At 39.6% G+C, this 13627-nt stretch overlaps 1 protein-coding gene across 1 annotated transcript in view; it reads left to right on the top strand.

Moving 5' to 3' along the window:
- Window positions 1–1656: 1656 nt before the first annotated feature.
- Window positions 1657–13627, top strand: part of LOC107303320 (sodium channel protein type 5 subunit alpha) — a 315483-nt gene continuing 303512 nt past the window's right edge. Inside the window, exons 1-2 of the mRNA XM_015832541.1 lie at window positions 1657–1923; window positions 8253–8371. Of these exons, the coding sequence (XP_015688027.1) occupies window positions 1657–1923; window positions 8253–8371 (386 nt within the window). The remainder of the gene's footprint in view (window positions 1924–8252; window positions 8372–13627) is intronic.

Genomic DNA, 13627 nt, shown 5'->3' with positions numbered 1-13627 from the left:
TCTTTCTTTCTTTCTTTCTTTCTTTCTTTCTTTCTTTCTTTCCTCTCTCTCTTTCTCCCCCTCCCCCCCTCTCTCTTTCTTGCTCTCTCTCTCTCTCTCTCCCCTCTCTCCGATCTTCTGCTCACCTGGCAAGCTGGCTTCAAGTTGTTCTCCAACAAGCTCAGGGGTAGGCAACCTCGGCTCTTTTATGACTCATGGACTTCAACTCCCAGAATTCCTGAGTCAGCATAGCTGGGCTAGCTAGCTCTCTCCTGCCCTTCCTGCTTCCTGATTCCTGCAGAGATGCAGAAAAGGAGGAAGCCCTTTTCAGCTTGTCGGAGAAAACCGTGAGTCCACTGTCTTTTACACACACACACACACACACAAAGAGAGAGAGAGAGAGACAGAGAGAGAAGCAGGGAAGCGCAAGTGCCTCTCTCTGTCTCTGTCTCTCTCTGCAAATGGCAGAGGAGGCTGGGAGCCACAGGGGAAGGCTCAAAGAGCCGCATGCGGCTCCGGAGCCGCATGTTGCCGACCTGTGGGCTAGGGGAGGAAGGTATAATTTCCCTGCATAACATTGCTTTGGATTGTGAGGTGGGCAGCATATACATTTATTAAACAAATATATAATTCACAAAGAGGTCGGAATTGTTTGAGGGGGTTGACCGTCGTATCAGTCCTGGTTTTCATGTGGCCTCTTGGGAAAACTAATTCTCTATCCTGATTTAAAATCGTAGAATAAAGGAGGGGTGTGGATTGGAGAATAGGGTCTACACTGCTTTTTCCTCGTTTTTCTGAAAGCTTTCTTCTCTTCCATAAGGCTACATTTTCTATTTAATTCTCAGGTTGAATGACTTTTGATTGTGTTTTTGAGATTCCATTATTATTGCTAAGTTGGAAGGGGGTGATTGTCAGTGGTGTTATTATTATTTTTATTCCGGCACACATATTTGAATCACTCTGAATCACAGCTGAATCCATGCACATATCTGAATCACTGTGTGGTCATCTTAGCTATGTTCTAAGAAAACCTAGGAAGAGTTCTTTAGGCTGAATTGAACCATGGATAACCAAGAATAACAAAGTTGGAAGGGACCTTGGAGGTCATCTAGTCCAACCCCCTGCTCAAGCAGGAGACCCTATACCATTTCAGAGAAATAGTTGTCCAATCTCTTCTTAAAAAGCTCCAGTGTTGGAGCCCCCACAACTTGTGAAGACAAGCTGTTCCACTGGTTAATTGTTCTCACTGTTAGGGAATTTCTCCTTAATTCCAGACTGCTTCTCTCCTTGATTAGTTTCCATCTGTTGGAAAATAGGTTGACATACCAAGAAGTGCCAGGCATTGGAGAAATAGCTGTAACGAAAAGTAGGGCATTCACACATCCCCTTGTCCATGTTGCAGTTAAGGTAAGTCCAGAAGTCCATGATAATGTTGCTCCCTTTTTTTTTTCTCTTTCCATCAGAAACTGAAATGCAATCTGTTTTCCATTAACTCTGAATGGCAATGGTTAAAAAAAGGAAGCCAAAAAATATGTTTGGCACAGTTGTCAGTCCTGATGAGTTCTACTTACCAATATTTCCCTTTTCTTTCTTTTTCAGGGTTTTGTTTTGTTTTGTTTCCTTTCATTTTCACCTTTAGGAGTAACGGCCACTACAAAGAAAACTCAGGATGAAAAGATGGCTGACTTCTTGTTACCACTGGGTACTAACAACTTTCACCGGTTCACACCCGAATCCTTATCGGAGATTGAAAAGCGGATCTCGGCAAAGGTCGGAAAGGATGCCAAGCAGGAATATAGAGAGCAGGTGGGAGAGGAAGAAAAACTGCGGCCACAGTTTGACTTGCAAGCATGCAAGAAGCTGCCAGACATCTATGGATCTCCCCCATCCGAGCTCATCGGGGAACCACTGGAGGACATTGACCCCTTCTACGGAGATCATAAGGTCAAACCCGTCACCTCTGCACTTATGATTAAGAATAATGGAAGGGAATGAGGTAGAAGGGTATTTCTCACAGGAAATAATTTCCTTCCTGGATGAAGGACCTGAGAACTACTGTGTTTCCCTGAAAATAAGACCGGATCTCATATTAATTTTTGCTCCAAAAGACACATTAGGGCTTATTTTCTGGTTAGGTAGGGCTTATATTTGGGGAAATACGGTACTAAATGCGTCTGTCTGGCTGATGGTCTTAACTGGGTCTTATTTTGGCGGTGGGGCTTATATTACGAGCATCCTGAAAAATCATGCTAGGTCTTATTTTCCAATTGGGTCTTATTTTGAGGGAAACACGGTATCAGGGTCAAATTCCTGATAGCTAAGATGGGTGGGGTCCAAACAGGAGAATTGCAATATTATCATTAATAATAATAATAATAATAATAATAATAATAATAATAATAATAATAATAATAATAATAATAATAATAATAGTAATGTTGTTTGTGTACAGGTAGTCCTTGACTTACAACCACAGCTGAGCCCCAAATTTTTGTTGTGGAGATGGTTCTTAAATGAACTTCACCACACTTTATGACGTTTCTTGCCGTAGCTTTTAAGTAAATCACTGCAGTTGTTAAGTTGACAACATGGTTGTTAAGTGAATCTGGCTTCCCCAATTGATATTGCTTGTCAGCAGGGGATCCTGTGACCGAGGGACACTGCAACTGTCATAGCTACCTGTATGAATCAAGTTGCCAAGCGTCTGAATTTTGATCATGTGACCATGAGGATGTTGCAACAGTTATAAGTGTGAAAAACTGTCATAAGTTACCTTTTTCAGTGCTGTTGTAACTTCAAATGGTCACTAAATGAACTATTATAAATCGAGGACTACCTGTATATGTTTATACTATTTCAAATAAAATCGGGGTTGGGGGTGGATGTTGAGTAGACGAAAAATAAAAGTGAGATATAATCTTATAACGCCTGATTTATTATGCTTGCTTGTTCTGGAGAGCCACTACTTTTCTGTCCTGCCCTTTCAAGGCAATTTTTATACCAGATGCTCATGTTTGCAGAAAACATTAACCAATGTTCATGACCCCAAGCCATTAATTTGGCAAGTCTATATAAAATTGGTGAATGGGAGAACAGGAATGGACAACAAAAGCTGGTGGAATTGATCTTACCTTTATTGTTTTTAGTCATGAAGCTATGATGGCATTATTTCTTTTGGTCTCAAGAAGACAGAATAGAATAGGATAGGATAGGATAGGATAGGATAGGATAGGATAGGATAGGATAGGATAGGATAGGATGGAATAGAATATGGAATGGAATAGAAAAAGAAATGGAATATGAAATAGAACAGAACAGAGTAGAATAGAATATGGAATGGAATAGAAAATGGAATGGAATATGAAATAGAACAGAACAGAGCAGAACATAATAGAATAGAATAGAATATGGAACGGAACAGAACAGAATAGCTTATTTGGCCAAATGTGATTGGATGCACACGGACTTTTTCTCTGGTGCAGAAGCTCTCAGTGTACATACAAACAACAAAGTAATATAATCATAAGATACCAATAGTAGAAGGTAAAAGAAAAGATGAGAAGGATAATAGTAATGCAGCCGTATTACCTACAAAGAAGAAAAAGTACAGGTGGAGAAGAGGTTAATTCCTTTTGTTTACTACTCAATTGTTTTGCATTACCCCACTTGATATGGATTTTGGAACAGACTATTTTTTTTGTACTTCTGATCTTTTTGCGTATGCATAATTTGATCTTTAGCTTTCTGCATCCTAAGGGTACTTTCTATGTGATGCTTTAGTTCCACAGGAATATATAGTCTCTTTGTCCTTCCAAGATGCTGGATTGGGAATGATCTAGTTTTTTTGACCCAGCAAACCTCTGCATTAGCTTAGTCAATCAATACCAGATGCTTCAATGTCCTCAGGACTGACCCCTCATTAATTTTTTCACCTTTACTCTATGGATGAACCTCAGCCTTGCATAGGGTCCTCTGGACTTTTCAGTCCCAATGTAATTAGAAATGCTTTATTGGAATGGGCTGATCTTTGCATTTTATTAATAATTTTTGCATCTGGTTAACAAAATAGGGGCAGGCCTGGTTAATACTCTTGGTAAAAACAAAGCTATAGGCTACACCAAGAAGTTTAAAATATATTAGAAAAAAGCAGCAGTAGGTCACTTCCATATTTGGCCATGAAGAGTACTTGGATGTGTCCATTAAAGCTGGGGTCCCCAACCTCGGCAACTTTAAGACTGTGGACTTCAACTCCCAGAAGTTGAAGTTCACAAGTCTTAAAGTTGCCAAGGTTGGGGACCCTTGCATTAAAATCTCCAGAAATTAAACTCTACTTGAAGGGAATTTTACCTTTCATAAGAAAACGTTTGCTGATCACTTAAACAAACCATTGTTAAATGGGGCAGCTAAATAGTTAAAGATCTGTTCAGGATTATAAACTATGATGTCATAACAGGTGCCCCACAACTGAGCATTTTTTAATTTTGTAGACTTCAAACTCCCAGAATTCTCAGCAACGGCTGTGCTAACAAGGGAATTCTGAAAGTCCAAACATCTGGAAGTTACACATACTGGGGGATAACTGATTGCATTTGAATTTTATGTTGGATTCAACATAACCAGGTTCAACTTCCTTTCAGCAATGATGGATTGTGATCAGCCACTTCTTCGATTCATTCAGTATAGAGTACTTTTATACCTTGGCACATGACTGCTTCAAAACTCGTCAAGTTTGGTATTTGACGCATTTTGAAGAAGAAATTTTGTCCCGGTAATCGTCTTTCTCCTGCTGACCTCGGCTGCCTCATGATTGGCTAGTTCTACTGGCTGAAATAATGGGTCATGAGCAGTGGTGGGGTTCAAATAGGTGAACAATTGGTTCTCTGTGTGGGATGCCACTTCCGGAAGTCCATTCTGGGCCTGGGGAACAAAAAATTAGCTACCGGTTCTGCTGAAGTGGTGCGAACTGGCTGAATCCCACCACTGGTCATATGATGAGTCACGTGATTTTTCTCGGTACTCATTGGTTTTATTATTTGTTGCGTCTTCTGGAACAAATTGCCAACGGGTAATGAGGTACCACTGTACTAATTTATAATATGGTTTAGTGCAGGGGTAGGCAACCTCAGCTCTTTTATGACTCATGGACTTCAAGTCCCAGAATTCCATGAGTCATAAAAGAGCCGAGGTTGCCTACCCCTGGTTTAGTGTATTGTTTGAATTAAACCATAACAAAATATGCCCTCTAGAGTCTTTTGCTAGTTAGATATGCGACATATAAATTTAATAAAGAAAATAAATTAAAACAATAAAATGAATCTTTCCCTCTGTGATAATGTGATCTAAATTGCTATAGGTAATCCTCTTTTTATGATCATTTGTTTAGCGACCATTTGAAGTCACGATGTCACTGAGAAAAGTGACTTATGATGAGCCCTTGAACTTACAATCTTTGCAGGGCCCCGCAGTTACATGATTTGGCTGCTTATCAACCGGCATGCATTTATGACAATCACAGTGACCCACAACTATGGGATGGCTGTTTGTGACCTTCCCAGCTGACTTCTGACAAACCAAGTCAATGGGGGAAGTTGTCAGGAAGGTTGCAAATCACTGTCATGTGATGTCTGGCTTTATGATGTACCACTTAATGATGGATTTTCCACTCCCGGTTGTGTTCATAAAACGAGGACTACCTGTATGTCTTGATCCAGCCTATCTCAAAGGACAAAGGACAGTTGTTATGGAACTAACATTTAAGATAGGACTATTATCTGAGCTGCATTACAAAAAGGAGGGGGAGAGGGGATATAAAGATGGAAATATATATATATATTTCCACAAAACGCCTTTGAATCTTAAGGCTCAGCAGAGACTTGAGTAGTATTTTTAATTTTAGGAATTTTAGGAATTTTTGCAAGTGAGTACTGTACAACTCAATAAAAGAGAATACAAGTAGTCCTTGACTTACGGCCACAATTAATCCCAAAATTTATGTTGCTGAGCGAGAGATTTGTTAAGTGAATTTTACCCCATTTTAACAACCTTTCTTGCCACAGTTGTTAAATGAACCCCTCCAGTTGTTAAGTTAGTTACATGGCTGTTAAATGAATCTGGCTTCCCCATTGACTTTGCTTGTCAAAAATTGGCAAATGGTGATCACATGACCCAGGGACTCTGCAACTGTCATAAATATGAGTCAGTTGCCAAGCATCTGAATTTTGATCATGTAACCATGAACATTTTGCAATGGTCATAAGTGTGAAAAACTGTCATAAGTCACTTTTTTCAGTGCCGTTGTAACTTCGGTCTCTAAATGAATTTGAGGACTATCTGTATGTATAGCTCAGGGTTAAATACTCTGAACTTTATTGTTTGCTTGCAGTATTTCATTACCCCACTAGCTAACATCACTGTTAATGAGTATGGAGTTTGCTCACTGTTTATTCAGGTAGCTTGTATATTATTTAGAAAAGCTTGTTTATATACCAAGCAGGGGTGTAGTTTTTCCTTGATTAGAGTATTGTTCTCTGCTTGTTTGTCTGGTGTATATCTCTGTTTATCTGGGTGTTGAATCCAGGAAGTGTTCTGGATTCTTTTTTCCTTCTTGGTTTTTTTGTTGTGTCCTTTGAATAGTGTGTAAATATGGTTTATTTCTACATGGCTGTGGATGGCTAATTTGTCTGAATGGCAAGCTTCCAGGAATTTCCTAACATTTTGGGATTTAGCTTGGTCTAGGATGCTACCAATTTTCCAGTTAGTGAGTATATGTCTGGGCTGCCTACACATGAAATAATTGTGATCTTCTTTTTCTTCAAGGCATTTTGCTATACACAATGAGTAATATATGTTATGTGATAGCAGTGGCAAGAATAGCTGAACAAAGCTAGGGAGATTCCTAGAAGCTGATCAATTCTCATTGCTGGCTAGCAATAAATCTATAAAAAACAGTTTCTATGCAAGAACATTTTGGTGGGGTAATGAATGCTGCAAGCGTTATTGAATTATAGAGCAAAATGCAGAAAAGTTTCTCTTTGGAAGATCACTTTACTAGGTAGATTTGATTACATTTCAGTAGATCATGTGTTTTCCCCAGCCATATAAATTTAGTGATGTTTATTCTTGTTGGGTCTTTGCTATCTACTCACCTTTTAAAGGCATAGCTGGACTTAGCAAAATAATAATAATTTTTTTTTGCAAATTTACTTTTCTGTGAAAACACTGAAAAAACAAAGCTTAAACTGGAATTTTAAAGGGGGGTATTATCTGAAATAATAAATTAATCTGAAAGGTCAATTGATTTTTTTAAAAAGATTACATAAAAGTTATGGTCCAGGAAATCTTTCTTCTTGCTTTGGAAGTGATAATAAGCATCTAGGTTATTGTGATGAAAAGTAATTGAAAAGGGGAACAGAGCCCCCCCTCACTTTATTATCTCTCTCTCTCTCTCTCTTTATTATCTGTCTCTCTTTCTCTCTCTCTTTTTTATTATCTCTCTGTATTTCTGTTTCTCTCTTTGTCTCTTTTGCTCTCTTCATTATAGCTCTCTCTTTATCTCTCTGTGTTTCTCTCTTTGCCTCTTTCTCTCTCTTTATTATAGCTCTCTCTCTCTCTCTCTCTCTCTCTCTCTCTCTCTCTCTCTCTCTCTCTCTGTTTCTCCTTATCTCTCTCTCTGTTTCTCTGTCTCTCTGTCTCTCTCTCTCGCTTTTTATCTCTCTTTTTTTCTCTATTTCTAAAATAAATTTATAAATTTTATTTTTAGATATGCAACAATCCTCTATGTAGCACAGTCAGAATAATGGCAGCTATGCCTCTGCTTGTTCATTTTGCTCATAAAACATTCAATTGTACTTTTGTGTATAAATATTTATCCTGGTATCTAAACATCACTTTCAGAAAGAACAATATGAACCGTATGTTGACTGGAAAATAATGTCTAGTTTGCTTTTACAAGTAGCATGATGTGCAGTAGCTTAAACTCATATCTAACTAAATGTGTTGACTCCCTGCATTCCCAAGTAAAAGTTGTGGCTACTTTTAAGAGTTGTAATAACTTTAATGAGTGGTTTCTTTAAAGTAGCAACACCTTTCTTTTTTACCCTAATTCAACTAGAAGCGTAAAGAGAATCTGGCTGTTTTAATAAACAGCATAGAGGTTTGGGGGACATTTGAAGCACTGAATAATTTCTGAAGAAATAGAAATAGCTATTGCTTGCGTAATGTGAGTTTTTAATCCAGACCTTAATATTTGTTTATCTTCTCCTTTGTTTTTCCAGACATTTATAGTACTCAACAAAGGGAAGACGATCTTTCGATTTAGTGCCACTCCTGCCTTGTATATTCTTAGTCCTTTTCATCGAATCAGAAGAATAGCAGTTAAAATTCTGGTACATTCATATCCTTTTACCTGTTTATTTCTTGACCAATGTAGTTAGAATAACAGAATAAGAGAATTGGAAGGGATGTTGGAGATCTTTTAGTCTAACCCTCTGCTCAACGGGAGACCTTATACTTTTTCAGACAAGTGGCTGTCCAATCTCTTCTTAAAAACCTCCACTGATGGAGCACCCACAACTTCTGAAGGCAGGTTGTTCCACTGATTAATTGTTCCCCCTGTCAGGAAGTTTCTCCTTAGTTCTTCTCTCCTTGATTAGTTTCCACCCGTTGCTTCTTGTCCTGCCTTCCGCTGCTTTGGAGAATAGCTTGACTCCCACTTCTTTGTGGCAACCCCTGGAACACTGCTATCATGTCACCCCTCGTCCTTCTCTTCATTTCATTAGTCGCTGAACAGTAACAAGTCATACGAACTTCATTGAGTTGGTTGCTCTTATTTATTTAGAGCTGGGCCTTGAGGGTGTCTTCCAAATATTTTGAAATATAGCTCCAAGATTATTATTTTTTTTTACTTTCACAGACTCAGTCACAGATCAGAGATTATAGAAACTGTAATCCAAAACATCTGGAAGACACCATATTGCTTCCTTCTGCTCTTCTTCTTCTGAATATATTCATAGTTGCTGACTGTTAGACATTAAAAACCTTTTTGGGGGGAGAAGGAGGTATGTTAAATGAAACAAAATCTCTCAGTTCTATAAACCAAGAGAGCTGAATATTTTTTTAAAAACTTGCATACATAATAGAAGTTGAACACTTTGAATATTTCCCCCTTTATTTTGCATAATACCCTTTTGCAGATTCCTTTTTATTTTGCATAATTTTTGTTATGCTATGCTTATCGTGGGAAGGGACCACTTTTAGCCATCAAATATTGTGTACCCAAGGTGGTACCCGTAGTGGTGTGTTTCAAAAAGTAAGTCTGATCGTTGAGCTCCTGCAAGTATATTTATTTTTATTCATTAACTCTTCAGACTTTTAAAAGGTTTAAAAAAAACGGATGAAATTGTGCTTTTGGTTTAAAAGAATGCTTAAATAGAGGGGGAGTCGTAATCTATGCCGACTAACTTATTATGCACTGGATTTATGCATATATGTTAATTTTTAATTTTTGAAGCACGAACAATTTTTGAAGAATGCATACAAAGCCTGTTTAAACCTTGTCTATTTACTTGTCATGGGTGAACATAATAAATGGGTAAGTGTGTATTTAATTTTTGTTTTTTAAATGAGTGACCTATACTTTTAAAAACTGATCAACTCCCACAACTGCAAAAGATGCAGCTTTTCCTGATAAAGTGACACAAAGAGAATGTATTTCAATTATGCACTGATGAAACTGTTAGCTATATTGTATTTTGAAATTTAATGAAATCTCTTTGTTGTGTTGAATTATACATTTTGCTGCTCCTTTTTTTTATACCCTGAGATTGTTGAACAGAAAAAAAAATACCTATCCTGACTTCATCCTATAAGTTATTAGTGGGATTAGGTTGTGGTGCCCAGCAGGTACTTGAAATAGATGCTATAATACAATGGATAACTTTTGTTCTTCATAATGTTCTTCTGATTCCAGTTTGCACACCATGCATTGGACAATATTTTTTGCCTTATATGCTGGTTTACCCAAACTCATGGCTAGTTTATGGGCCAGTGTGCCATATGCATCCAGAGACCAAGGTTAACTAAATCGAGGTTAAGCCAGAATTGAGAACAATGGTTGAGAACAGTGGTGGTGAACAGTCTATTATTAAATCCAACTATAATTTGACTTAACATAAGGAAGCTTCTAACTAACTTGTCTTCTCCAAATGTCCAATCAGTAGTCATCTGATAGGCCCCACCTATCAATGTAAGCAGGCCAGACAAAACTCCAGCCTTGGAATCCTGTGTTTTTTTTAAAACCAGATCAGAGTCAGGTGGTGCATTTGCCCAAAATATAAGACTTGCTTTGTTATAAAGAAATGAGCCTATTTTGGGTCAGTATATTGTATGACCCCCTAGAACAGGATGATGTATATTATGAGATGCAGCCCCTGAATATTAGGCCTGTGTGAAGTGATTACGGGCTGTCCTTGACTTACAACCATTGGCTTAGTCACTGAAGTTACAACAGCACTGAAAAAAGTGAACCTATGACTGTTTTTCACACTTTAGACCAGGGGTAGGCAACCTTGGCTCTTTTATGACTCGTGGACTTCAACTCCCAGAATTCCTGAGCCAGCCATGCTGAGAGGAAAGGGAGAGTTTCCAAGCTGAGCCATGCTGGCTCAGGAATTCTGGGAGTTGAAGTCCACGAGTCATAAAAGAGCCAAGGTGGCCTACCTCTGTTTTAGACTGTTGCAGTAGCCCCATGGTCACATGAAAAAATCGATGTTTCGTAACTGGTTCATCTTTATGACAGTTGCAGTGTCCCTAGATCATGTGATCCCCTTTTATGACCTTCTGACAAGCAAAGATAATGGGGAAGCCAGATTCACTTAATCATTGTGTTACTCACTTAATAACTACAGTGACACATTTAACAACTACGGCAAGCAAGGTCATAAAATGAGGCAAAAATCACATAACAACTGCATTTCTTAGCAGAAAATTTGGCCTCAACTGTGGTCATAAGTGGAGGACTACCTGTGCTATTAGCTTCAACAGAGGGCTTCAGGACATAGTGGATTTGTTTTGATTTACTTTGCTGATCAAAAGAGACCACCTAGTTTTATTCTCATAAAGCAATTAGGGTGGTCCTGAACTGCTTCAGCTTTAGTGCTATGGTGGAATTGTACTTTTACTTTTGCCCAATGCTTCCAGCATGCCTGAATACTATCTGCCATGCCCTAAATAGGTGACTTGACAGAACAGAACAGAACAGAACAGAATAACAGAGTTGGAAGGGACCTTGGAAGTCATCTAGTCCAGGGCTTTTCAACCTTTTCACACATTGTACCACTTTTAGGATATGGCAACATCCGAGTACCACCAGTCGCCTAGCAAGGTATCAAAAACTTGATGACCAAAAAAAAAAAAGAGAAAAAGTGATAAAGTACAGGTAGTCCTCAACTTCCAACAGTTCGCTTAGTGACTGTTCGAAGTTACAATGGCACTGAAAAAAGTGCCCCCCAAGCCACAGCCGAGCAAGATACCTGCCTGCCTACCCGGCGGCGCTCTTCCTCCAGTCCGAGGTTTTCATTGTTGTGAGCATTTCTGTTGAGGATTGGCAGCAGGGGTGGTGGGGTGGGGGTGTGTTTGGTTTTTATTCCCCCCCCATCTGCTGGGTGGTTGCAGCAGGTTTTGGTCACTTCACATGACCCTGGGACACTGTGACCGTCATAAATATGAATCAGTTGCCAAGCATCTGAATGTAAATCACAAGACCCTGGAGAGGCTGCAACATTCCAGCTGATTCGGCGCTTCTTATGGGCTCAGCAGAAGTGTCAGGATCAGCGCCGAGCTCCAGCTGGAGCCTGGCACTGATCCTGGCGCTTCCGCTGAGCCCTGACAGCCCTGCAGCTCCAGCCGTCTCTCGCTCAGGCTTGTGCGGTGCTGCCACCGGTTCAGCTCATTCCCCTCCCCCGCTATCACTTTTCTAGGATGGTCGCGTACCACCTGCCAGGTGCCAATGTACCACAGGTGGTACCCGTGCCACTGGTTGAAATGCCCTGATCTAGTCCACCAGGCAGGAATCCCTATACCATTTCAGACAAATGGCTGTCCAGTCTCTTCTTAAAAACTTCCGATATTGGAGCATTCACAGCTTCTGGAGGCAGGTTGTTCCACTGGTTAATTGTTCTCACTGTCAGGAAATTTCTTCTTATTTCTAGATTGCTTCTCTCCTTGATTAGTTTCCATCCATTGCTGGAAATCAGATGATCTGGTTTGGTTATTTGGAGAAGACAAGCTAGTTAGAGGCTTCCTTGGGCTAAGTCGGATTATATTTGGATTTAATGAACAGTGGTTCTGAACAGCCTATTATTAAATCCAAATATAATCTGACTCAGCATAAGGAAGCTTCTAACTAGCTCGTCTTCTCCAAATGACCAAATCAGGTCTTTCCCAAGCTGCATGGGAGAAGGCCATGAGGACTCTGAAACAGGGCAAGATGCTTCTAAACATGAAAGGATCATGAATGAAGGCAAATATACAGGTCACAGGATAGGGATAAAGGTAATGGTGATAATGATGCAAAATCGTATTTGGATCAGTCACCAGGACCAGAGAAAGCATCGTGTTGCTTCTTAAAACAGCTTAAAAGAGGAGCTAACCCTAATAATGCTGCAATGTGCAATCTGCCGCCTTAGTTTGATGTTTAAGTGAAGATTTCATTATCTCCACTCCTCTACGGCCCTTCTTTATGTGCAGGTAGTCCTCGACTTACGACCACAATTGAGCCCCAAATTTATGTTGCTACGCGAGACATTTGTTGAGTGATTTTTGCCCCGTTTTATGACTTTTCTGGCTACAGTTGCTAAATGAAGCATTGCAGTTGTTAAGTAAATCTGGCTTCCCGTTGACTTTGCTTGTCCGTAAGTCCCGAAGTTGATCACATTACCCTGGGATATTGCAACTGTCCCTCACAGGCCAAGCATCTGAATTTTGATCCTGTGACTAAGGGGATGCTGCGGTGGTTGTAAGTGTGAAAAACAGGCGATAAGTCACTTTTTTTCAGTGATATTGTAACTTTGGACCATCACTAAATGAACTATTGTAGGTTGAGGATTACCTGTATTGGAGCCTTGGTGGTGTAGTGGTTAGAATGCAGTATTGCAGGCTTACTCTGCTCACTGCCAGGAGTTCGATCCTGATGGGGCTCATGGTTGATTCAGCCTTCCGTCCTTCCGAGGTCGGTAAATTGAGGACCCAGATTGTTGGGGGGCCATAGGCTGACTCTGTAAATTGCTTAGAGAGGGCCATAAAGCACTGTGAAGCAATACATAAGTCTGAGTGCTAATGCTATCTCTCTATTTCTCTATCTATCTATCTATCTATCTATCTATCTATCTATCTATCTATCCCTGCCCCCCTATCTATCTATCTATCTATCTATCTATCTATCTATCTATCTATCTATCTATCTATCTATCTATCTATCTATCTATCTATCTATCTATCTATCTATCTATCTATCTATCTAATGTCTGTCTCTATCCATCCATCCATCCATCCATCCATCCATCCATCCATTTATCTGTCTGTCTGTCTGTCTCCATCCATCATCCATCCATCCATCCATCCATCCATCCATCCATCCATCCATCCATCCATC

This window comes from Protobothrops mucrosquamatus, unplaced genomic scaffold (assembly GCF_001527695.2).
Source record: "Protobothrops mucrosquamatus isolate PMUCROS unplaced genomic scaffold, P.Mucros_1.0 scaffold5, whole genome shotgun sequence".
In the NCBI taxonomy this organism is placed as follows: domain Eukaryota; kingdom Metazoa; phylum Chordata; class Lepidosauria; order Squamata; family Viperidae; genus Protobothrops; species Protobothrops mucrosquamatus.
The sequence above is the reverse complement of the archived record's forward strand: the minus strand, read 5'-3'. Positions and strand labels throughout refer to the sequence as shown.